We start from the raw sequence: 27,579 nt of genomic DNA, 5'->3' as shown, positions 1-27,579 counted from the left end.
GAGCAGTAGCTTCCACATGGGCTTTTAAAAATGAGGCTTCTGTTGAACAGATTTGTAAGGCGGCGACTTGGTCTTCGCTTCATACTTTTTCAAAGTTCTATAAATTTTATACTTTTGCTTCTTCTGAGGCTTTTTTTGGGAGAGAGGTCTTGCAGGCAGTGGTGCCTTCCATTTAAGCGCCTGCCTTGTCCCTCCCTTCATCCGTGTCCTATAGCTTTGGTATTGGTATCCCACAAGTAATGGATGATCCGTGGACTGGATACACCTTACAAGAGAAAACATAATTTATGCTTACCTGATAAATGTATTTCTCTTGTGGTGTATCCAGTCCACGGCCCGCCCTGTCATTTTAAGGCAGGTGTTTTTTATTTTTAAACTGCAGTCACCACTGTACCCTATAGTTTCTCCTTTCTCTTGCTTGTCTTCGGTCGAATGACTGGTAGTGGCAGTTAGGGGAGAAGCTATATAGACAGCTCTGCTGTTGGTGATCCTCTTGCAGATTCCTGTTGGGAAGGAGAATATTCCACAAGTAATGGATGATCCATGGACTGGATACACCACAAGAGAAATAAATTTATCAGGTAAGCATAAATTATGTTTTTTAGTTTCCTCATGTAAGGGACATAAAAACTATATATAAATTCTAGATCTGGTGATTAGGCTGAGAATTGTATGGAGACATATATTTAATATAGTTTTTAAATATTAAAGTATTAAGTGAAAAGTATGTTGCCATAAAATCAATGCTGCCATGTTGGAACCTACTTTTTATCCTCTACTGACTCCAGTTAGGGACAGGTGTAGAAGGGTTACTTGAGTGAGCAAATAAGGCTGTTAAATAAAGCAGTGATTGTGTAGGTCTCCATTGATGAAACACCAGTCAGGGGCACAGCTGTAAGTTTCTCAAGTGTGCAGCCAATGACTGAATGCAATATATTGTTTGTCTGTTTTAAGTGTTTAATGTCCCTTTAAAGTGAAGGTCAATTTTCATCAATGAGTGCCCGGTTTTTAAAAATACTTTTAAAAACAGGGGCACTTTCATTGATGAAAATTTACATTGCACTGGATTTGTAGAAATACCTTTTTACTTCTGCAAAACCGCATCGCCGGTCTCAGCCTCAGTTCCTCTGTACTGACGTCAGAAATTACAAAACCGGCTTCCTCCAATCATGGCTTGCACCCCAGAGCGTCCATCTCGTGATGCCCGGCTGTGATTGGGGGAAGGCAGTTTCGTCATTGCTGTGGTCTACAGCAGGAAGAAGGAGGGGGATCGTCGATCCGGTTTTGAAGGAGTAAAAGGTATTTCTTCAAATCCAGTGCAATGTTAATTTTCATCAATGAATGTGCCCCTGTTTTTAAAAGTATTTTTAAAAACCGGGCACTCATTGATGAAAATTGACCTTCACTTTAAGGATTCAAAGTGTTTCAGTGATTATTAGGATATGTATGTGAAATTCTATTACAGTGAACAAGCGGAAAGTCTGTTTATAAAGATTTTGTTACATTTTCTACAAGTTGTTCACCTGTTGATAAACCCTAATGTGAGACAAAATAAAGTATATATACTGAAATGGCTTTTACTGCACATGATTAAACTTTTATAATACAATCTTAAAGTGTTTATCTTTTTAAACACCTAGTTATTGGTTAAAGCTGTGCTGCGCTTGATTAGGATACGGCCAGTGATTGGAGGGATACATACGTCAGAGCACCAGTCATATCTTTATCTGTAGCAGCAGTGATCTACTGGGGAATAGAAAGGTCAAATTTAACATGTGCATAGGTTTTTCAATATTATTAGCTTTTGTGCAGTATACATCTATCAGCAAAAATGCTTCTAGTAAAATTTTTTTTTGTTTTTTTTAGCAACATGCGCACATATGCTGTGAGGTCTTGTGCATCAGTATTCAAACACTACACCTTTGAGATACAGCAGCAGCTTGTATGGCACAAATTTAGTCTTCTGCAATGCAATACACACCACCCATGTCTGAACAGGCATGGTGTTTTAGTACTAGTGCACAGGCCTCAACAGGATATGTGAATGCTGATGAAAAAACTAACTAACTTTAACAGTTTTGGTAATAGAAGCGTGTTTGCAATATATTTCTATTTTAAATAGAAAAGCAGCCATACAAATTTCAGTTTTGACCTTTCTATCCCTTAAATCACAGTGACAGAAAACAGTATTCTCATTTGTAGTCTTGTCCTTACTCATTTTTGGAAATTTGTGTTCCCTTTCCTCTCTCAATACAGGTCTTAAAGGGACAGTCAAGTCCAAAAAAAACTTTCATTATTCAAATAGGGCATGTAATTTTAAACAACTTTCCAGTTTACTTTTATCAACAATTTTGCTTTGTTCTCTTGATATTCTAGTTGAAAGCTAAACCTAGGAAGGCACATATGATGATTTCTAATCCCTTGAAGGCCGCCTCTATTTTATTTACTTTTCACAGCAGGGGAGAGCTAGCTCTTGTAGGCCATATAGATAGCATTGTGATCATGCCCGTGGCTAGTGGCAGACACTGCACTAATTGGCTAAAATGCAAGTCAATAGATAATAACTAAAAGTCATGTGATTAGGGGCGGTCAGAAGATGCTTAGATACAAGTTGGTCACAGAAGTAAAAAGTGTATTAATAGTGTTGGTTTTGCAAAACTGGGGAATGGGTGATAAAGGGATTATCTATCTTTTTAAACAATAAAAATTCTGCTGTTGACTGTCCCTTTAACAGTACATTAGGGTGCCCAGACTTTATTAAAGGGACACAAGCCAAAATTAACTGTTATGATTCAGATAGAGCATACAGTTTTAAGAAACTTTCTAATTTACTTCCATTATCAAGTTTTACACAGTCGTCTTTTATTCACTCTGGGTAACGGGATCTGGGCAGTCTTTATCATCTTTAATGTATCTGTGATTTCAGCTTGTGAGAAATGTAATGCAGTAGTGCAGTGCCTAAGTCTGATCTTACAAAGATTTTTTCATTTTGCCTTTATTTCCTTTAAAGATTGACGGCACTGGCAATATTATACTGGACCACATGATGCGGAAAGATGGTACTGTGGATAACCTTCATCATCGTTTACAACACAGGATGGTTCAGTCCCCTAACTCCTCTGTACCATCACCATTAGGTAACTAGTAAAGGGACCATTTTTATGTCTAGTTATTTTCTTTTTAGTTTCCTTTTAATTCATGTATTACAGCAAAAGCTACTCTTAAAATGTTTTATAAAACAATTAAGACAAATTGTAATTTAATTTATCTGTAGCTACTGTACATTTTTTTTGATTTATTTTTTATCATTAGTTCGGAACTTCCTAAAAGTTTGAAGGGACAGTCTACACCTTGGTCATCTTAAAGTCTTACTTTAGATTAAGCTGCAAATATCCTCCTGGAATCCTTTCTATATCATGCAGCAGTAAAAGTAAAAAATATATTTTTTTCCTAAGACATGGAGAGTCCACAACGTCATTCCAATTATTAGTGGGAATATCAGGAGGAAGAGGCAAAGAGCACCACAGCAAAGCTTTTAAGTGTCACTCCCCTACCCATAATCCCCAGTCATTCTCTCTGTCAATGGAGGAGGTGAAGTTTGGTGTCTGAAGAAATGAGTTCCTTTTTCGGGTACTTCTCTCTGCAAACAAGGATTTGGTTTTAGCTGAGTCCACGTCAATGTGAGCTGTCTTCCTGCCGGACAGCTAGACTGCAGGTAAGTGCTTTTGTCTTCTAGGTCTTGAAGACTTGCACTTCAGAAGAATGTCATATTTAGTAGATGGGGACATTTTTAAAATCCTTTATACAAGATTTTCTTTGGCAGTGGGCAGGCACATTGTGTATGTTGAGACTAGGGGTTAATCCTCCCTTTATTGGGATGTTTTTCCTCTTTGGGCTAATTTTGTTGAAATACTTTATTAGTATGTGTGTGGCTTATGTTTTATACCGGGATTTATGTATAAACTTAAAATTTGGCAGTTGGTTTTCTTAGCTTAGCTAGAACAGGCTAACTTGACAGACTGCTTGAGCATTTGTGTAAATTAAGCTCCGGTGTTGTAGGCAGAGAGAAACGTGCACCTTTTACTTGCTGCATAGTTTCCTCTCTCTGCTGGTCATATGACTTCTCTGTGTTGTCAGAGATTCGCAGAGCGCTGTCATTGAATTTGTCTCTTCAGTGTCAATCTACTATATGATCGTTTTAGAGACTACAGGCAGCCAAATTGTGTATGTGTTACGGTAAGGCACCTCAGCCTGTCTGATGTGTTAGGGGGTCTGATTGGTTTAATATTTTAAATATGGTATTAAATATTCTTAAAGTGACAGTGTATTTAAAAAAAAAATCTACAATTTGGGGAATTTTTTATTTAGTATTATGGACATGGACTTTGTGTCTTTTGACAAATGCTTTTTATGCCTTGAGGCACAAATGGTTTTGTTTATGCAATTCTTTGCTGCATGCTTAGCTAGAACACTTCAATTTAAAGATAAATCTTTGCCCTCTGAGCCCAATGTGTCTCAGGATGATGCTGTTCAGGCAATGCCACAGCTTTCTCCTCAAACGTCCCAAGCCTCTATGGCGTCACATACAGTGCCCTACAGTACCTCTCAGCCTCCTGGAGTTTATTTGCCTGCAGATTTTGCTGCACAGGTATCTTCTGCGGCATTATCTGCTTTTCTTATGTTGGGGAATCGCAAGAGGAAAATTAAACATTTTTCAGATAGTAAGGTATTTGACCCTTCTTCTGATACGCATGTTGCCCTCTCGCATAAGTCTGATGAGGATACGTTGGTAGCCTCTGAGGGTGAAATCTCAGATTAGGACAGTATAATTCCTTCATCTGATACTGAAAAAGTAAACTTCAGATTTAAGCTTGAACACCTTCGTGTACTGTTAAAGGAGGTATTGGCTACTTTGGACGACTCCAATACTTCTGTCATTGTCAACCCTAAGAAGTTTAGTAAACTTAATAAATACTATGATGTTCCTTCCTCTGTGGAAGTGTTACCTGTTCCAGACAGTGTGTTAGAGATTATTTCACAGGAATGGGAGAAGCCAGGGATACCTTTCTCCCTGTCTCTCGTCTTTAAAATATTTCCTGTTGCTGACTCCATTAAATATTCATGACTCACGGTGCCTAAAGTAGAAGGGGCTTTATCTACTTTGGCTAAGAGAACTGCGATCCCTATAGAGGATAGCTGCTCCTTTAAGGATCCCATGGACAAAAAGCTGGAGGCTTATTTGAAAAAGATGTATGTTTATCAAGGTCTTTAATGGCAACCTGCAGTTTGTATTGCCACAGTAGCAAGTGTGGCATCTTATTGGTGTGACGCCTTGTCTGAATCAATTTTAGTAGAGACTCCGTTGGAGGAGATCCAAGATAAGATTAAGACTCTCAAACTAGCCAATTCCTTTATTTATAATGCTAACATGCAAGTTATTAGACTGGGAGCCAAGATGTTTGGCTTCACTGTCTTAAAAACACCAAATAAAGTCCATCAAAGATGGTCCCTCAGGACAAAGGCGCCCTCTAGAGTCTTCCTTCGATGGTTGTGGGGAGATACGCCCAGGATCAGCTTGTCTTAAAACAAAGCGGAGAAACTGCAAATATGAAAAAAGAGAAAAAAGTGCTCCAATGGTGCAGAAGATCACAACAATTGTTGAAAATTGTACCAATACATCACTCTACAGAATGATGCTCACAAAAGTGGCGCACTATGTGGCAGTGCAAGTCAGGCAGGCTGGATAGATCAGAGCCCACCAGCTAGCTCACTCCAATTCGTGAATATACCAGAGGTTGCTGCAAAGTAAGATACAGAGAGGGGGAAGGTTACTCCAATAGTGCATGAAATCAAATAGAGAAAATTCCCAAAGACCCTCCAAAGAATATACTCACAAAAGTGGCGCACTATAATGCAGTGAAAGTCAGACCAGCTGGGTTAATATGAGCCCACCAGCTAGCTCGCTCAGGCAAACCAGTACCAGATCCACAGTTAGAATAAAAGTTAAAAAAAAAACACACTCAGTCTTAGATAAAAAAACAAAATAACCTCTATGCATAGAGGAATATTTATTGGAACAAAAAGTATATTTAAAACTTGAATATAATCTGCAACACGTTTCAAAGTGCTTATGGCACTCTCTCCTCAGGCAGTGAATAAAACAAATGAACATCACATCATATATAAAGCATTTGACAAACATACGTTTAAAAAAATATCCAATGAAATGTAACAATCCTGTGCATATGACCTTAATAATGTATTAGCTACTGCTGTGTGAGCAGAGGGAAACAGGTGATTAATCTCCTCTGAGGCTCACTATCCGTTAACCCCCTGTTCTTAATCTTTTGGAGTTTATTAGTGCATATATACATAAGGATGTTTGACATTAGACTATACCTCCCAAATTCATAAGCATGACAGCAAAATAATAGTTATATTATAACCGTGTTTAATTGTAACAATCCTGATTGTGAATGATACACAAATCTGGCGAATTGCACTCATAAAGCATTCTGCTGCCATGCATATATAGTTTGATTGGACACAAATTGCAGTCACACAAAACATATATATGCACACATACACACATAAACACATCACATCACCTAAAAAAGAAAAGTAAAAAATGTCAAACATCCTATTAAAAGAATTAATATAACAGATGTGTAATAAAAAATTTATCTAAACAATATGTTCAATGCAAAGGCCTTCTAAATACACAAAGCTCCTAAAATATAAATACATACTATATAGGATATGTGGAATATGTGCACACTTGGAGAATTCACAGTACTCCCCATCCAGGTACTGACCGGGCCTGACCCTGCTTCTGAGATCAGACGGAATCAGGTATATTCAGAGTAATGTGGCTGTAGTTCTTACAATACTAAACTCTCATATTAAAATATTTCTTAATATTTAAATGGCCAAAAATGTGCATAAATTCTGGATGCTCTCTAAGTGCATTCCCATGTATAACCCTACATTTAAAAAAAAAAAAAAAAAGGATCTATTGGAAAGCAGCCAAATTAATATTTTCATTCTGCCCCTCAGGAAAGAGGGTTCTTAACTTCCAAATCCATAAAGTTTCTCTCTAGCGTAGCCTATTAAATCTGTTATAATATATAGATTTTGGAATATATTCAATAGGAGTTATCAGATAGGTGTCCTCTCTCCCCTCATGTATAAGGGGACTATGACTGGATACACTCTGTTTAATATACTTATTTTTAATATTCCTGAGGTGCTCACCCCAACGTGTTCACAAACACCTACTAGTACGCCCACAATATTGCTTACCATATACGCAGGTAATGAGATAAATAACATAAATGCTTTCACATGTTATTCTAGTTCTATTAGGAAATACTTCTCCTGTGACATTGGATTTAAAACTAGTTTCCTTATGGCTAATATATTTGCATGATAAACATCTATTTCTTTTACAAGATATGCCGAGTCCACGGGTTTCATCCTTACTTGTGGGATATTAACCTCCTGCCAACAGGAAGTGGCAAAACTTCCTGTTAGCAGGAGGTTAATATCCCACAAGTAAGGATGAAACCTGTGGACTCGGCATATCGTAAAAGAAATTAATTTATCAGGTAAGCATAAATTTCCTTTTTTAGCACATTTAAAAAACCCTTTTTTGAGATTTAGCAAACTTGAAGACTCCTTACACTTTTTAGGATTTTTCACCCACTATTTCTTTCACTATTGTGTAATTTTGTAAGATAGGCCAATATTTCTCTATTGTGCATTTAATTTCTCTGTAGTTGCTGTTAAATTGTGTTATACATTTTGGTGCATTCTCATTTTTATTCTGTCCTGACCTTAGGCTGTAACAGTTCACCCCTATCTCTAGCTGCGGCCTTTATGTACCCCTGAGATAGTATTCGTGAATGATATCCTTTTTCTTTGAACCTATTCATTAGAAGGTCTACTTTCTCTCTAAAATCATGATCCTTATTGCAATTTCTACGTAGTCTACAGAATTGGCTATACAGAATATTATTCAACCATCTAGGATGATGGTTACTCCTGTCAATGTAGCTATTACAATCTACCTTCTTAAAGGTAGTTTTGGAATATACACTCCCATCTGTATTCCACCCAAGGGTAACATCCAAGAACTCCATACTCACTGCATTGATATTATGAGAAAGAGATCCCAAAGGTATTATCATTTAGAAATTGTACAAAGCTTATGGCCTCTTCTTCAGTCCCACTCCATATAAAGAGAAGGTCATCTATGAAACGGCCATAGTAGACAACACTCGCCCAAAACTTAGATGGGTACATATGTTCAAAATAACGCATAAATAGATTAGCAAAGCCTGGGGCGAATGTTGTCCACATGGCCATTCCACAAGTCTGCAAAAAGAATGTATCCTGATATATAAATTAATTGTGGTTTAACACAAAATTAATAGATTCAAAAATAAAGTTTCTCAGGCATGTGTAAATACCTTGCTCTAAAAAGTAATTTACTGCACTTAAACCAATGTCATGTTTAATATTTGAATTTAAAGCTGCAACATCGCATCTTATCCAAATATTCTTCTTTGTCTGTGATTTTGGAAGAGACCTTAATTTACCCAATAGATCTGTAGTGTCTTTTATATAGGATTCTAAATTTAATTTATCATAATTTTTTTCAAGAAAACATCGATATAACATGATAAATTATGTTAGACACCCGATACCAGAGATGGGTCTCCCAGGGGGATTCACCAAGCTTTTGTGTATTTTTGGTAAATGATATGCCACACTTGGTTTTTCTGGTAACAAGAACATTCTTTCTTTTCTCTTGTAAGATGTATCCAGTCCACGGGTTCATCCATTACTTAAAGGATATTCTCCTTCCCAACAGGAAGTTGCAAGAGGACACCCACAGCAGAGCTGTCTATATAGCTCCTCCCCTAACCCCCACCTCCAGTCATTCTCTTGCAACTCTCGACAAGATAGGAAGTCAAGAGATATGTGGTGACTTAGTGTAGTTTTACCTTCAATCAAGAGTTTGTTATTTTTAAACGGTACCGGCGTTGTACTGTTTTACTCTCAGGCAGAAATTAGAAGAAGAATTCTGCCTGGAGGTTGATTATCTTAGCGGTTTGTAACTAAGGTCCATTGCTGTTCTCACACATAACTAAAGAGTATGGGAAAACTTCAGTTGGGGGAAAGGTCTGCAGATTACCTGCTTTGAGGTACAGTATGTTCAATATTTTTATTTCTAGAGAGATTAATAAGTTCTAGAAAATGCTGACAGCCTTGTGTATTTGAGGTAAGCTAGATGCAGTGATTTAACAACGACTGGGATCATGCTTACAAAACAGGGTAATACTCATGTTAATACTCATATTACTTAGTGACAAAACGTTTACATGTTTGCATAAATAGAACGTTTTTTCTCTGAGGGAGATAAGTCTTTATTTGGGGCCTAGTTTCCATATGGCTAGTCAGATACTCCTAGGAGTACTTTCATAGATGCGCAGTTTCCTGCAGACTGAGACATCCAGCTTCCCTAGAGGAGTCCTCTGGCATCTGAGGACCATCATAAGGGGTTTATTTCTTCATTAAATCGTATTTGAGGGCAGGTAGGAGCCTCAGCAGAGCTGTGGCAAGGGGCTCAACTGTCTTTTACTGGTGGTTGACTTTTTTTAAATCCGGTTTGGGGGCTAAGGGGTTAATCATCCATTTGCAAGTGGGTGCAATGTTGCTTTAGTCCCTTACACATACTGTAAAAATTTCGAAGACTTTACTGTATTTTTGCACTGTTTTGCAGTTTAAGTGCTAGTTTTTTTCTCTTAAAGGCACAGTAACGTTTTTGTTTAATTGCTGTTTCACCTTTATTAAAGTGTTTTCCAAGCTTGCTTGTCTCATTACTAGTCTGTTAAACATGTCTGACATAGAGGAAACTCCTTGCTCTTCAGACTTGGCCTCAACTGTCTGCGGTCAGATTCATCCGATTTCAGTCGGACAATATCACGACTGTAGCCTATATAAACCATCAGGGGGGAACAAGAAGTCCCCTGGCAATGATGGAGGTTTCCAAGATAATTCTTTGGGCAGAGGTTCACTCTTGCCATCTCTCAGCTATCCATATCCCAGGAGTAGAGAACTGGGAGGCGTATTTTCGACTTTTCATCCGGGGGAGTGGGAGCTCCATCCGGAGGTATTTGCCCAGCTGATTCAACTATGGGGCAAACCAGAACTGGATCTGATGGCGTCTCGTCAGAACGCCAAGCTTCCTCGTTACGGGTCCAGGTCAAGGGATCCCCAGGCAACGCTGATAGATGCTCTAGCAGTGCCCTGGTCCTTCAGCCTGGCTTATGTGTTTCCACCATTTCCTCTCCTCCCTTGTCTGATTGCCAAGATCAAGCAGGAGAGAGCTTCAGTGATTTTGATAGCACCTGCGTGGCCACGCAGGACTTGGTATGCAGATCTGGTAGACATGTCATCCTTTCCACCATGGACTCTGCCGCTGAGGCAGAACCTTCTACTCCAAGGTCCATTCAAACATCCAAATCTAATTTCTCTGCGGCTGACTGCTTGGAGATTGAACGCTTGATTTTATCAAAACGTGGTTTCTCCGAGTCGGTCATTGATACCTTGATTCAGGCTCGAAAGCCTGTCACCAGGAAAATCTATCATAAGATATGGTGTAAATATCTTCATTGGTGTGAATCCAAGGGTTACTCGTGGAGAAAAGGGATTATCGGCTAGTTCCTTAAAGGGACAGATTTCTGCTCTGTCTACTCTTTTGCGTAAGCGTCTGGCTGATGTTCCAGACGTTCAGGCGTTTTTTCAGGCTTTGGTTAGAATCAGGCCTGTGTTTAAATTGTTGCTCCGCCATGGAGTTTAAATTTAGTTCTTAAAGTTCTTCAAGGGGTTCCGTTTGAACCTTTGCATTCCATAGATATCAAGCTTTTATCTTGGAAAGTTCTGTTCCTAGTAGCTATCTCTTCGGCTCGAATAGTTTCAGAGTTATCTGCCTTACAGTGTGATTCCCCTTATCTGATCTTCCATGTAGATAAGGTAGTTTTGCGTACCAAACCTGGGTTTCTTCCTAAGGTGGTATCTAATAAGAATATCAATCAGGAAATTGTTGTTCCGTCTCTGTGTCCTAATCCTCCTTCAAAGAAGGAACGTCTGTTACACAATCTTGACGTGGTTAGTGCTTTAAAATTTTATTTGCAAGCTAAGGATTTTCGTCAAACATCTGCATTGTTTGTTGTCTATTCTGGAAAGAGGAGAGGCCAAAAGGCTTCGGCAACTTCTCTTTCTTTTTGGCTGAGAAGCATAATCCGTTTCGCTTATGAGACTGCTGGCCAGCAGCCTCCTGAAAGAATTACAGCTCATTCTACTAGAGCGGTAACTTCCACATGGGCTTTTAAACATGAGGCCCCTGTTGAACAGATTTGTAAGGCGGCGACTTGGTCTTCGCTTCATACTTTTTCTAAATTCTACAAATTTGATACTTTTGCTTCCTCTGAGGCTATTTTTGGGAGAAAGGTCTTACAGGCAGTGGTGCCTTCCGTTTAAGTTCCTGCCTTGTCCCTCCCTTCATCCGTGTCCTAAAGCTTTGGTATTGGTATCCCACAAGTAATGGATGAACCCGTGGACTGGATACACCTTACAAGAGAAAACAATATTTATGCTTACCTGATAAATTTCTTTCTCTTGTGGTGTATCCAGTCCATGGCCCGCCCTGTCACTTTAAGGCAGGTGTTTTTATTTTTAAAACTACAGTCACCACTGCACCCTATAGTTTCTCCTTTTTCTTACTTGTCTTCGGTCGAATGACTGGAGGTGGGGGTTAGGGGAGGAGCTATATAGACAGCTCTGCTGTGGGTGTCCTCTTGCAACTTCCTGTTGGGAAGGAGAATATCCCACAAGTAATGGATGAACCCGTGGACTAGATACACCGCAAGAGAAAGAAATTTATCAGGTAAGCATAAATTTTTGTTTTTTATCAAGGATCCCCTGGGAGTACCCACCATCTATCAATTTTATCAGGTCTCTTGAGAATGTAAGTGTGGGATCAAAAGATAAAATTTTGTAATAGGATTCATCTTTCAATAGACTATCTGCTTCTTGCAAATAGTCCGAAATCGCTAACCCTCTAGTGGGGGGTGCCAGAGTTGAATCTGATGGCGTCTCGTCAGAACGCCAAACTTCCAAGGTACGGTTTAAGGTCCAGCGATCTGCAGGCCGCTCTGATAGATGCTCTGGCGGTTCCTTGGGTTTTCGGTCTAGCATACCTGTTTCCTCCGTTTACGCTCCTCCCACGAGTCATTGCTTGTATCAAACAGGAGAGAGCATTGGTAATTCTAATAGCTCCTGCATGGCTTTGCAGGATCTGGTTTGCATTCCTAGTAAAGATGTGATCTGTCACCTTGGGGGTTGCCTCTGAGGAAGGACCTAACTCTGGGTCCATTCCTCCATCCAAATCTCATTTCTCTGAAGCTGACTGCTTGGAAATTGAACGCTTAGTTCTGGCTAAGCGTGTGTTTTCTGAGTCGGTCATTGAGACCATGCTACAAACTTGCAACCCTGTTACTCGTAAAATTTCACGCAACTGCCCCACTGCATTGGATAGACTTTGTAAAATGAGGGTGGTTTTAATTAATCAAATGTTATATTTCATAACATTTTTACCTTTTGAGCACTCCGACGATAAGTGCAGCATTCCCGCCCAGCATTTTGTCAAAATAATTGACAGATGACGATTCTAAAAAGAACAAATTCCCCCCAGGGCGTTCAGCCCCTTTCCATAAACGTCACAGCCCGGGGGGAAACAAGGATTCGTTCTTTTAGGAATCTTTATCTGTCAATCAATTTGACAAAATGCCGAGCGGGAGAGCTGCGCTTTATCGTCTGAACGCTCGAAAGGTAATTTTTTTTTTAAAATACTGAAATATAACAAGTTTGAATTAAACCCACCCTCATTTTGCAAAGTCTATCCAATGCTGTGGGGCAGTTGCGTGAAGTTGATCTTCACTTTAACAGCTTTGCTGTAGTGCTCTTTGCCTCCTCCTGCTGGCCAGGAGTGATATTCCCACTAGTAATTGGAATGACGTTGTGGACTCTCCATATCCGGAAAAAGAAATTTATCAGGTAAGCATACATTTTGTTTTTAAAATTAATATTGTTTCTGGTCACTTTGAAATGACTGCAAAGCTCAGCCCACTAATGACATCAGGATCTGAGCTGCATTAAAGGCTTCACTAGTTATAATAGACTCACTAATTGGATTCAACAGACTGTCAGTGCTATTCAAACTGCCCCTTTATTTCAGTTCTTTTGACAGACTTGCAGTTTAGCCAATCAGTGCCTGCTCCCAGATAACTTCACGTGCACGAGCACAGTGTTATCTATATGAAATACATGAACCAACACTCTCTAGTGGTGAAAAACTGTTAAAATGCATTCTGAAAAGAGGTGGCCTTCAGGGTCTAAGAAATTAGCATATGAACCTCCTAGGTTAAGCTTTCAACTAAGAATACCAAGAGAACAAAGCAAAATTGGTGATAAAAGTAAATTGGAAAATAGTTTAAAATTACGTGCTCTATCTGAATCATGAAAGTTTTTTTTTACTCTAGACTGTCCCTTTAAAGTGAAGGTCAACCAAGCCAATGGAGTCCCTGCCCCACTTGTACCGTATCCTACAGGATTATGCTGACATCTCCGGGTATAAGGTCAATCAGGAAAAATGTGAGGCGCTATCTATTGCCCTCCCTGCCCATTCTAAAAAGGTCATCGAAACTAATTTTTCATTTGAATGGGCCAAAGAAACAATTAAATACCTTGGGGTTCGGTTGTCGAATGATATCTCAGAACTATATAGACTAAATTATGCTCCATTGTATAAGATAATTAGAAAAGAGATTAAAACATGGACAGTGGGGGGTTTCTCTTGGTATGGCCGATTGTCGGCAATCAAAATGAATGTTCTCCCTAGGCTGTTGTACTATTTTCGGGCTTTACCAATTAAGATCCCACTACCAGAATTAAACAAACTTCAGACAGATCTGATTAGATTTATAAGGGGGGGGCAAGAAAGCTAGAATACCTTCACAAATATTATCACAACATAAACAATTAGGAGGTGTAGGGGTGCCAAACTTGCTTAATTATTATCAAGCAGCAAGACTAGCACAGTCAACCCTCATGAGCAAAAAACAAAATGAATTGGTGTGGGTCAAGGTAGAAACTTTAATGACTGGACATAACCAGTCAGAAGATATCTTGTGGAAACACCCAAAATATATACTTAACTTGACAAAAGCCTCAAGAATAGCAGGAGAAATTATGTCCATGTTGCATTCGTTGTCCACTACTTTAAAGCTATTACCAGCAGATTCACTAATAAGGCCATTACGGACACTGATGGGCCCAGATTTTCAGGGGCTAATTGATAAATGGGCAAATAAGGGGCTCTATAGGCTAGCAGACTTTCTCCACAAGGGAAAATTAGCTACACACCAACAAATACAAGAAAAAATACTGCCAGAGAAATTACATTGGTTCTTGTATTTACAGATAGCATCAACCATTTCTAAGGTTTTACCCCCACACCCCAGACAGAACTTGACGACACTAGAAAAACTCTGTAGGACTGATTCTCAACAGAAAAAGATAATCTCAACTCTATACATAGCACTACAGACAGCTAAACATACGTCCAAATCACTCCTAATGGAGAAGTGGGAACGAGATACCAATCTCTCAAACTCTAAAGACGAATGGGACGAGATCTTTTATAACTCAGGCAAAGGAATGATTAGCGCAGATTTAAAAGAAAACTGCATTAAGACGACTTTTAGGTGGTATCTGACTCCGATGATCACGTCACACTACACTCAAAACAGAAGTAAAAATTGCTACAGAGGATGCGAGAAAGCAGGAACATATATTCACATGTGGTGGGAATGCCCTCAGATACAGCAGATATGGGTTAACTTATCTAAATTGTTGAGTGACGTGCTCTCGGAAAATAAATATTACCCTGACAAAGACTCAAGCTTTATTAAATGAATGTATAAAACCCTTTAACTCAGCTACAAACACATTTATACACACTTTATGTACTGCTACTAGGATATGTGTAGCGCGTTACTGGGGGGTGGGGATTCCCACATGGGGAGAGGTAATGGGGAAAATTAAGACAATATACAAGCTATCTGAATCAGCTTCATTTATACAAGCCAATCACAAACAATTTTTAAAAATCTGGAACTATTGGATCTTGAGCGGATGCTAGTCAGTCATAGAGGGAGAAGATAGGCATATTATCACTTTAGATCTAGGAAATAGACAGGGGAAGGCGAGATGACAATCGACTGTAGAAACCTATTCCTGTTTGGAGGGAACGGGGCTCTCCCCTCGGATTGGCAACAAGTGAAATGAACGGCCAGGCAAGTTATTTGATGCTGCATTGAGTGGGGGAGGGGGAGGGAAGTTATTGTTAATTGATTATTGTTAGAAGGAAAGGGGGGGGGAGAAAGAGGGGGAAAGTTTTAGAAAAATGCAACAAAGCGTTATGAAAAGGGGAGGTCGCGGAAAATTTCATGTCTTCTGTTAATGATTTATTGCACTCCCTAATTCATATCGCTATTAACGATTGAAGGCTAAATCACACTGATTGTTAGAATATGTTGATCTAAATAACCAATGACTTGTTGCCTAAATGTAAGATTCATCTAATGTCAAATTCTGATTACTGAAATACTTCAACCATCATAGACTCTTACCTGACGGACTTTTATCAAAAAAGCATAAGAGGTGATGATGTATAAATGAAAAATGATACAAAGTGTGATGCATTTTCTTTTTGTATGTTTTACAATAAAAATTATTTCAACTAAAGTGAAGGTCAAGTCCGCGTGACTCGTTCACGCCGTTCAGCTCTTTATTTGAAATGAACCTGAATTTCTCTCATTTTTTACAATTTTTATTTCTCACTGTGTATTTTTACCTTTTTATTTCTTCCCCGGTATACCGGACTCGCCCGCCCCCCATCTTAGATAACTTGATTGACCGTTATCTAAGAATTAGTGCACCAATCTCAGTTTCCTCCCCGGGGCGTTCAGCCCTTTTTTTCGAAACTTCACTTCTAAGATTTGCGCATGCGTAACTTCATGAGGAGCGTCATGTCTGAGGCTCGTTCATGAGACGCGCATGTGTGTTCAGCTTCCTGTTTGCGAAATTGATATAACTTCAACAATAACGATCGCATACAAGTAGCAAGAAGCTGTCAATAATTATGATCTAATCGTGTGTCACAATATTGAATCTTGCAAGCACAAACTTTGTCAAGCAAAGAATCGAATATTTTATAATAATTTTGATGGCATTGATATGTAATACTGTTTTATATAGAGATAACAATCTGAAAAGTAATAGTGTCTTATGTATTATAAATTCGATTTTAATTCTAAATATAGAACAATATGTAAATTGTAACGCATGCGCGCTTCGGGTGCACATATACGCATGCGCAGTTAGTTTCCATATGTTGTGCACATGCTTTAGACGGATGTAGAGACCGTATGTGACCGCTCGCTACGTCACTAACCCTGAATAAGGAAGTGTTGGAGGGGAGGAGTCCCAATGAAAACCTGTACGATTTTTATATATAATTTTTAAAAGAAAGGAATATGCAAATAAAAAAAAAAAAGTAAGCGACTAGGATGCTTATAGGATGTGTAATCTAACTCGGTAGGGAAGAAGACGAAAATTGACCTTCACTTTAACAAATTAAGACACTGCTTTTTTTATTGGGACATAGATAATCCTGTTGTATGGGTTACACTGGGGCATGAAGCAGGCACTGTAGCATGTGTGAGACTAACATTTAAACTCTTTGAAAAAGAAAGGGTAAGACATTTTTATTAGGCTTTTTCTGACACATTTACTTGATAAAACAATACAAGTTTAAACTGAAAGTAAGGCGGACTTTTCTATTTCAGCAGCTTATTCATTTCCCCTTTGCTTTAAAATAAAACAATGCAACATTTTAAACTGCCAGGTTTGAAAAAACGGTTATTTCTCTTGTAAGATGTATCGAGTCCACGGATTCATCCATTACTTGTGGGATATTCTCCTTCCCAACAGGAAGTGGCAAAGAGCACCCACAGCAGAGCTGCCTATATAGCTCCCCCTTAACTCCACCCCCCAGTCATTCTCTTTGCCTACTCTAACTGCTAGGAAATGGTAATGAGTGTGGTGACAAAAATGTTAGTTTCTCCAACATTGGTGTGTCCGGTCCACGGCGTCATCCTTACTTGTGGGATATTCTCTTCCCCAACAGGAAATGGCAAAGAGTCCCAGCAAAGCTGGTCACATGATCCCTCCTAGGCTCCGCCCACCCCAGTCATTCTCTTTGCCGTTGCACAGGCAACATCTCCACGGAGATGGTTAAGAGTTTTTTGGTGTTTAAATGTAGTTTTATTCTTCTATCAAGTGTTTGTTATTTTAAAATAGTGCTGGTATGTACTATTTACTCTGAAACAGAAAAGGATGAAGATTTCTGTTTGTAAGAGGAAGATGATTTTAGCAGACAGTAACTAAAATCGATTGCTGTTTCCACACAGGACTGTTGAGATGAAGTAACTTCAGTTGGGGGAAACAGTTAGCAGTCTTTTCTGCTTAAGGTATGACTAGTCATATTTCTAACAAGACCATGTAATGCTGGAAGGCTGTCATTTCCCCTCATGGGGACCGGTAAGCCATTTTCTTAGTTAAACATAAAAGAATAAAGGGCTTCAAAAAGGGCTTAAAAACTGGTAGACATTTTTCTGGGCTAAAACGATTGCTTTACTAGGCATATTATGCAGATTCTAACTAATTATTGGTATTATAATCTTGGGGAACGTTTAGAAAAACGGCAGGCACTGTGTTGGACACCTTTTTCAGATGGGGGCCTTTCTAGTTATAGACAGAGCCTCATTCTGGGACTGTATAGGGGTTAAATGTAAAAACGGCTCCGGTTCCGTTAATTTAAGGGTTAAAGCTCTGAAATTTGGTGTGCAATACTTTTAATGCTTTAACACACTGTGGTGAAATTTTGGTGAATTTTGAACAATTCCTTCATACTTTTTCACATATTCAGTAATAAAGTGTTTTCAGTTTGAAATTTAAAGTGACAGTAACGGTTTTATTTTAAAACGTTTTTTTGTGCTTTGTTGACAAGTTTAAGCCTGTTTAACATGTCTGTACCATCAGATAAGCTATGTTCTATATGTATGAAAGCCAATGTGTCTCCCCATTTAAATTTATGTGATAATTGTGCCATAGTGTCCAAACAAAGTAAGGACAGTAATGCCACAGATAATGATATTGCCCAAGATGATTCCTCAAATGAGGGGAGTAAACATGATACTACATCATCCCCTACTGTGTCTACACCAGTTATGCCCACACAGGAGGCCCCTAGTACATCTAGTGCGCCAATACTTATTACCATGCAACAATTAACGGCTGTAATGGATAACTCCATAGCAAAACTTTTATCCAAAATGCCTACTTATCAGAGAAAGCGCGATTGCTCTGTTTTAAACACTGAAGAGCAAGAGGACGCTGATGATAACTGTTCTGACATACCCTCACACCAATCTCAAGGGGCCATGAGGGAGGTTTTGTCTGATGGAGAAATTTCAGATTCAGGAAAAATTTCTCATCAAGCTGAACCTGATGTTGTGACATTTAAATTTAAATTAGAACATCTCCGCGCACTGCTTAAGGAGGTGTTATCTACTCTGGATGATTGTGACAATTTGGTCATTCCAGAGAAATTATGTAAGATGGACAAGTTCCTAGAGGTTCCGGTGCCCCCTGACGCTTTTCCTATACCCAAGCGGGTGGCGGACATAGTAAATAAAGAGTGGGAAAGGCCCGGCATACCTTTTGTTCCCCCCCCTATATTTAAGAAATTATTTCCTATAGTCGACCCCAGAAAGGACTTATGGCAGACAGTCCCCAAGGTCGAGGGGGCGGTTTCTACTCTAAACAAACGCACTACTATTCCTATCGAAGATAGTTGTGCTTTCAAAGATCCTATGGATAAGAAATTAGAGGGTTTGCTTAAAAAGATTTTTGTACAGCAAGGTTACCTTCTACAACCAATTTCATGCATTGTTCCTGTCACTACGGCAGCGTGTTTCTGGTTCGAGGAACTAGAAAAATCGCTCAGTAAAGAATCTTCGTATGAGGAGGTTATGGACAGAGTTCAAGCACTTAAATTGGCTAACTCTTTTGTTTTAGATGCCGCTTTGCAATTAGCTAGATTAGCGGCGAAAAATTCAGGGTTTGCTGTCGTGGCGCGCAGAGTGCTTTGGCTAAAGTCTTGGTCAGCGGATGTGTCTTCCAAGACAAAATTGCTTAACATTCCTTTCAAAGGTAAAACATTATTTGGACCTGATTTGAAAGAGATTATTTCAGACATCACTGGGGGAAAGGGCCACGCCCTCCCACAGGATAGGTCTTTTAAGGCTAATAATAAGCCTAATTTTCGTTCCTTTCGCAGTAACGGACCAGTCTCTAATTCTGTATCCTCTAAGCAAGAGGGTAATACTTCACAACCCAAACCAGCCTGGAAACCAATGCAAGGCTGGAACAAGGGTAAGCAGGCCAAGAAGCCTACCACTGCTACCAAAACAGCATGAAGGGATAGCCCCCCAGGCTTGGGCAAGAGATGTTTAGGATCCTTGGGCGCTAGAAATAGTTTCTCAAGGTTATCTCCTGGAATTCAAGGAACTACCCCCAAGGGGAAGGTTCCACAGGTCTCAATTATCTTCAAACCAAATAAAGAGACAGGCATTCTTACATTGTGTAGAAGACCTGTTAAAGATGGGAGTGATACATCCAGTTCCAATAAGAGAACAAGGAATGGGATTTTATTCCAATCTGTTCATAGTTCCCAAAAAAGAGGGAACATTCAGACCAATTTTGGATCTAAAGATCCTAAACAAATTTCTCAGGGTACCATCGTTCAAAATGGAAACTATTCGAACGATCCTACCTACTATCCAGGAAAATCAATTTATGACTACCGTGGATTTAAAGGATGCGTACCTACATATTCCTATCCACAAGGAACATCATCAGTTCCTAAGGTTCGCTTTTCTGGACAAGCATTACCAGTTTGTGGCACTTCCATTTGGATTAGCGACTGCTCCAAGGATTTTCACAAAGGTACTAGGGTCCCTTCTAGCGGTTCTAAGACCAAGGGGCATTGCAGTAGTACCTTACTTGGACGACATCCTGATTCAAGCGTCGTCCCTGTCAAAAGCAAAGGCTCATACGGACATCGTCCTAGCCTTTCTCAGATCTCACGGATGGAAGGTGAACAAAGAAAAAAGTTCTCTGTCCCCGTCAACAAGAGTTCCCTTCTTGGGAACAATAATAGATTCCTTAGAAATGAGGATTTTTCTGACAGAGGTCAGAAAATCAAAACTTCTAAGCTCTTGTCAAGTACTTCATTCTGTTCCTCGTCCTTCCATAGCGCAGTGCATGGAAGTAATAGGATTGATGGTTGCAACAATGGACATAGTTCCTTTTGCACGAATTCATCTAAGACCATTACAACTGTGCATGCTCAGACAGTGGAATGGGGATTATACAGACTTGTCTCCGACGATTCAAGTAGATCAAAAGACCAGAGATTCACTCCGTTGGTGGCTGACCCTGGACAATCTGTCACAGGGAATGAGCTTCCACAGACCAGAGTGGGTCATTGTCACGACCGACGCCAGCCTAGTGGGCTGGGGCGCGGTCTGGTAATCCCTGAAAGCTCAGGGTCTATGGTCTCGGGAAGAGTCTCTTCTCCCGATAAACATTCTGGAACTGAGAGCGATATTCAATGCTCTCAGAGCTTGGCCTCAACTAGCAAAAGGCCAAATTCATAAGGTTTCAGTCAGACAACATGACGACCGTTGCATATATCAATCATCAGGGGGGAACAAGGACTTCCCTGGCGATGAAAGAAGTGACCAAGATAATTCAATGGGCGGAGGATCACTCCTGCCACTTGTCTGCGATCCACATCCCAGGAGTGGAAAATTGGGAAGCGGATTTTCTGAGTCGTCAGACATTCCATCCGGGGGAGTGGAAACTCCATCCGGAAATCTTTGCCCAAATAACTCAATTATGGGGCATTCCAGACATGGATCTGATGGCGTCTCGTCAGAACTTCAAGGTTCCTTGCTACGGGTCCAGATCCAGGGATCCCAAGGCGACCCTAGTAGATGCACTAGTAGCACCTTGGACCTTCAACCTAGCTTATGTATTCCCACCGTTTCCTCTCATCCCCAGGCTGGTAGCCAGGATCAATCAGGAGAGGGCCTCGGGGATCTTGATAGCTCCTGCGTGGCCACGCAGGACTTGGTATGCAGACCTGGTGAATATGTCATTGGCTCCACCATGGAAGCTACCTTTGAGACAGGACCTTCTTGTTCAGGGTCCATTCGAACATCCGAATCTGGTTTCCCTCCAACTGACGGCTTGGAGATTGAACGCTTGATTTTATCAAAGCGTGGGTTTTCAGATTCTGTAATAGATACTCTGATTCAGGCTAGAAAGCCTGTAACTAGAAAAATTTACCATAAAATATGGAAAAAATATATCTGTTGGTGTGAATCTAAAGGATTCCCATGGAACAAGATAAAAATTCCTAAGATTCTATCCTTTCTACAAGAAGGTTTGGAGAAAGGATTATCTGCAAGTTCTCTGAAGGGACAGATCTCTGCTTTATCTGTTTTACTTCACAAAAGACTGGCAGCTGTGCCAGATGTTCAAGCATTTGTTCAGGCTCTGGTCAGGATCAAGCTTTTTACAGACCTTTGACTCCTCCCTGGAGTCTAAATCTAGTTCTTTCAGTTCTTCAAGGGGTTCCGTTTGAACCCTTACATTCCGTAGATATTAAATTATTATCTTGGAAAGTTTTGTTTTTGGTTGCAATTTCTTCTGCTAGAAGAGTTTCAGAGTTATCTGCTCTGCAGTGTTCTCCGCCCTATCTGGTGTTCCATGCAGATAAGGTGGTTTTGCGTACTAAGCCTGGTTTTCTTCCAAAAGTTGTTTCCAACAAAAATATTAACCAGGAGATAGTTGTACCTTCTTTGTGTCCGAATCCAGTTTCAAAGAAGGAACGTTTGTTACACAATTTGGACGTAGTCCGTGCTCTAAAATTCTATTTAGAGGCTACTAAAGATTTCAGACAAACATCTTCCTTGTTTGTTGTTTATTCTGGTAAAAGGAGAGGTCAAAAAGCGACTTCTACCTCTCTTTCCTTTTGGCTTAAAAGCATTATCCGATTGGCTTATGAGACTGCCGGACGGCAGCCTCCTGAAAGAATCACAGCTCACTCCACTAGGGCTGTGGCTTCCACATGGGCCTTCAAGAACGAGGCTTCTGTTGACCAGATATGTAAGGCAGCGACTTGGTCTTCACTGCACACTTTTGCCAAATTTTACAAATTTGATACTTTTGCTTCTTCGGAGGCTATTTTTGGGAGAAAGGTTTTGCAAGCCGTGGTGCCTTCCATTTAGGTGACCTGATTTGCTCCCTCCCTTCATCCGTGTCCTAAAGCTTTGGTATTGGTTCCCACAAGTAAGGATGACGCCGTGGACCGGACACACCAATGTTGGAGAAAACAGAATTTATGCTTACCTGATAAATTACTTTCTCCAACGGTGTGTCCGGTCCACGGCCCGCCCTGGTTTTTTAATCAGGTCTGATGAATTATTTTCTCTAACTACAGTCACCACGGTATCATATGGTTTCTCCTATATATATTTCCTCCTGTCCGTCGGTCGAATGACTGGGGTGGGCGGAGCCTAGGAGGCATCATGTGACCAGCTTTGCTGGGACTCTTTGCCATTTCCTGTTGGGGAAGAGAATATCCCACAAGTAAGGATGACGCCGTGGACCGGACACACCGTTGGAGAAAGTAATTTATCAGGTAAGCATAAATTCTGTTTTTTTTATTTTCTCAAGCAAAAGTTTATTTTAAATGGTACCGGTGTGTACTATTTACTCTCTGGCAGAAAAGGGATGAAGATTTCTGCAAGGAGGTTTATGATCTTAGCACTTTGTAACTAAGATCCACTGCTGTTCTCACAAGGGCTGAAGAGTACAGGAAAACTTCAGTTGGGAGAACGGTTTGCATGCTAAGCTGCATATGAGGTATGTTCAGGCTATATTTTTCTAGAAAAGGCTGGTAATATTCCCATGAGGGAAGGGTAAGCTGTATTTCACTTGATTTTCTTTGATTAAAGTCATAGAAGTTTCAGCTTACTTGAAGGGCTTGTTTGTTTGTTACTGGTGACACCATTTTTAAAAGATAAAAACGTTTTTATTTTTCAAAAGGAAAGCATTTTTAAACGTTTTTTGTAAGGGACTGAGGGTTCATTGTGGCTTGTTTGTTTTTGTTTTTTTAACCCACATAATTAATTAGAAAACACTCAGGTGTTTTCTTTTACTAGGCCTCAAAAAACGAGTGAGGTGGGAGGGGCCTATTTTCAACCTCAGTTGTGCAGTTGATTTTTCTCTGAGTCATCCAACTGCTTCTCCAAGGGTTTCTGCTGTGGGTTGTAAAGGAGGTTTTTTCCCCACAAATCGTTCTGAAGGGTAGGTAGGAGCCACAGCAGAGCTATGGCAGGGTGCTGAAAGTCTTTTTTACGGGTTTTGATGTTTTTTCAATCCGGTTTTGCCATTAAGGGGTTAATTGGTTATTTGCATAGTTGTGCAAAGTTACTAAGGCTGCAGGATGCTACTGTAAAAATTTCATTAAGTTTACTGCTTTTTTACACTGTTTTGCAGAACTTGTGCAGCTTTTTTTCTCTTAAAGACACAGTACCGTTTTAGAACAAGAATTCTGCCTGGAGATTTGATGATCTTAGCGGTTTGTAACTAAGGTCCATTGCTGTTCTCACACATAACTGATCAATATGGGAAAACTTCAGTTGGGGGAACGGCTTGCAGATTACTTTCTTTGAGGTATGTTCAGTATTTTTATTTCTAGAGAGAGGAATAAGTTCTAGAAAATGCTGACAGAGCCTTGTGTATTTGAGGTAAGCCTGATGCAGTGATTTAACAGCGACTGGGATCATGCTTACATAACAGGGTAATACTCATGGTAATATTAATATTGCTTAGTGACAAAACGTTTACATGATTTCATAAATAGGACGTTTTTTCTCTGAGGGAGATAAGTCTTTATTTGGGGCCTAGTTTCCACATGGCTAGTCAGATACTCCTAGGAGTATTTTCTTAAGGCCCCTCTGACATCCAGTACATGGTGGGAGGGGCCTATTTTAGCGCTCTAACTGCGCAGTTTTAATACAGACTGAGACATCCCGCTTCCCTAGAAGAGTCCTCTGGCATCTGAGAACCATTTCAAAGGTGTTATTTCTGCACAAAATCGTATTTAAGGGCAGGTAGGAGCCTCAGCAGAGCTGTGGCATGGTGCTCAATTGATTTTTAACGTTTTGTAACGTTTTTTAATCCGGTTTGGGGCCTAAGGGGTTAATCATCCATTTGCAAGTGGGTGCAATGCTGCTTTAGTCCCTTATTCACACTGTAAAAATTTCAAAGATTTTACTGTATTTTTTCAATGTTTTGCAGTTTAAGTGCTAGTTTTTTTTCTCTTAAAGGCACAGTAACGTTTTTGTTTAATTGCTGTTTCACCTTTATTAAAGTGTTTTCCAAGCTTGCTTGTCTCATTACTAGTCTGTTAAACATGTCTGACATAGAGGAAACTCCTTGCTCAATATGTTTGGAAGCCATTGTGGAACCCCCTCTTAGAATGAGTACCAAATGTACTGAAATTTCTATAAACTATAAAGACCATATTTTGGCGCTTAAAGATTTATCTCCAGGGGATTCTCTGATTGAAAAGAGGGAGATTATGCCATCTAACTCTCCCCATTTGTCAGAACCTATAACTCCCGCTCAAGTGACGCCAAGTACATCTAGCGCGTCTAATTCTTTTACCTTACAGGACATGGCGGTGTTATGAATGCTACCCTCACAGAGGTATTCTCCAAACTGCCAGGGCTACAAGGAAAGCGAGACAGCTCTGGGGCTAGAATTAATACAGAGCTTTCTGACTCTTTATTGCCTTTGTCCGATATACCCTCACAATGCTCAGAAGCCGAGGCAGGTGAGCTTCTATCTGTGGGTGACATTTCAGACTCAGGGAAGGCGTTACTTCAGTCTGATTCTGAGATGACAGCGTTTAAATTTAAGCTTGAACACCTCCGCTTATTGCTTAGGGAGGTTTTAGCGACTCTGGATGACTGTGACACCATTGTGGTTCCAGAGAAATTGTGTAAAATTGACAAATACTTTGCAGTACCTGTTTACACCGATGTTTTTCCAGTCCCTAAGAGGTTTTCGGAAATTATTACTAAGGAATGGGATAGACCAGGTGTGCCGTTCTCTCCCCCTCCTGCTTTTAAAAAGATGTTTCCCATAGATGCCACCATACGGGACTCATGGCAGACGGTTCCTAAGGTGGAGGGAGCAGTCTCCACCCTAGCTAAGCGTACAACTATCCCCGTTGAGGACAGTTGTGCTTTCCTAGATCCTATGGATAAAAAATTGGAGGGTCTCCTTAAGAAAAATTTTATACATCAAGGTTTTATTCTCCAGCCTCTTGCATGCATTGCCCCAGTTACTGCTGCAGCGGCTTTTTGGTTTGAGTCTCTTGAGGAGGCTCTACAGGTGGAGACCCCGTTAGACGATATTCTAGACAGGATTAAAGCTCTTAAGTTAGCTAACTCCTTTATTTCTGACGCCATTTTTCATTTAGCCAAGCTAACGGCTAAGAATTCAGGTTTTGCCATTTTGGCGCGTAGGGCGCTATGGCTTAAGTCCTGGTCAGCAGACGTTACTTCAAAGTCTAAGCTTCTTAACATCCCCTTCAAGGGACAAACCCTATTCGGGCCTGGTCTGAAGGAGATCATTTCTGATATTACTGGAGGAAAAGGTCACGCCCTTCCTCAGGATAGGTCCAATAAGTTAAGGACCAAACAGAATAATTTTCATTCCTTTTGAAACTTCAAGAGTGGCGCAGCTTCAGTTTCCTCTAATGCAAAACAAGAGGGAAATTTCGCCCAGTCCAAACCAGTCTGGAGACCTAACCAGGCTTGGAACAAAGGGAAGCAGGCCAAGAAACCTGCGGCTGCCTCTAAGACAGCATGAAGGAGTAGCCCCCGATCCGGGACCGGATCTAGTGGGTTGCAGACTCTCTCTCTTCGCCCAGGCTTGGGCAAGAGACGTCCACGGTCCATGGGCATTAGAGATTGTTTCCCAGGGATATCTTCTGGACTTCAAAGCTTCATCTCCAAAGGGGAGATTTCATCTCTCACAATTATCTGTAAACCAGATATAGAGAGAGGCATTCTTACGTTGTGTTCAAGACCTGCTGGTTATGGGAGTGATCCACCCAGTTCCAAGGGAGGAACAGGGGCAGGGCTTCTATTCAAATCTGTTTATAGTTCCCAAAAAAGAGGGAACTTTCAGACCAATCTTGGATCTCAAGATTCTAAACAAATTTCTCAGGGTCCCATCCTTCAAGATGGAGACTATCCGTACCATCCTCCCTATGATCCAGGAGGGTCAATATATGACTACCGTGGACTTAAAGGATGCTTATCTCCACATTCCGATTCACAGATCATCATCAGTTCCTCAGGTTCGCCTTCTTAGACAAGCATTACCAGTTTGTGGCTCTTCCCTTCGGGTTAGCCACGGCACCAAGAATCTTTACGAAGGTTCTAGGGTCCCTACTTGCGGTTCTAAGGCCACGGGGCATAGCGGTGGCTCCTTACCTAGACGACATTCTGATACAGGCGTCGACTTTTCAAATTGCCAAGTCCCATACGGACATTGTTCTGGCCTTTCTGAGGTCTCACGGGTGGAAGGTGAACGAAGAAAAGAGTTCTCTCTCCCCTCTCACAAGAGTTTCCTTCCTAGGAACACTGATAGATTCAGTAGAAATGAAATCTTTTCTGACAGAGGTCAGGTTATCAAAGCTTCTAACTTCCTGCCGTGCTCTTCATTCCACTTCTGGGCCGTCAGTGGCTCAGTGTATGGAAGTAATCGGCCTAATGGTAGCGGCAATGGACATAGTTCCGTTTGCCCGCCTACATCTCAGACCACTGCAACTTTGCATGCTCAATCAGTGGAATGGGGATTACACAGATTTGTCCCCTCTGCTAAATCTGGATCAAGAGACCAGGGATTCTCTTCTCTGGTGGTTCTCTCGGGTCCATCTGTCCAGGGGAATGAGTTTCCGCAGGCCAGAGTGGACTATAGTCACGACAGATGCCAGCCTTCTGGGCTGGGGCGCAGTCTGGAACTCCCTGAAGGCTCAGGGTTCGTGGACTCAGGAGGAAGCCCTCCTTCCGATAAACATTCTGGAACTGAGAGCGATATTCAATGCTCTTCAGGCTTGGCCTCAACTAGCTGCGGTCAGGTTCATCAGATTTCAGTCAAATCAATATCACGACTGTAGCCTATATCAACCATCAGGGGGGGACAAGAAGCCCCCTGGCAATGTTTGAGGTTTCA

General features: G+C 40.5%; 1 protein-coding gene across 1 annotated transcript in view; it reads left to right on the top strand.

The window, feature by feature from the left end:
* TRIM24 (tripartite motif containing 24) overlaps positions 1-27,579 on the top strand; it is a 467,748-nt gene that overhangs the window by 326,268 nt on the left and 113,901 nt on the right. Inside the window, exon 3 of the mRNA XM_053719682.1 lies at positions 3,011-3,137. Coding sequence (XP_053575657.1) covers positions 3,011-3,137 — 127 coding nt within the window. The remainder of the gene's footprint in view (positions 1-3,010; positions 3,138-27,579) is intronic.

The sequence above is a fragment of the Bombina bombina genome, chromosome 6 (genome assembly GCF_027579735.1).
Source record: "Bombina bombina isolate aBomBom1 chromosome 6, aBomBom1.pri, whole genome shotgun sequence".
Taxonomy (NCBI): Eukaryota; Metazoa; Chordata; class Amphibia; order Anura; family Bombinatoridae; genus Bombina; species Bombina bombina.
Note: the sequence above shows the minus strand (reverse complement) of the source record. Positions and strands in the feature narration are given on the sequence as shown.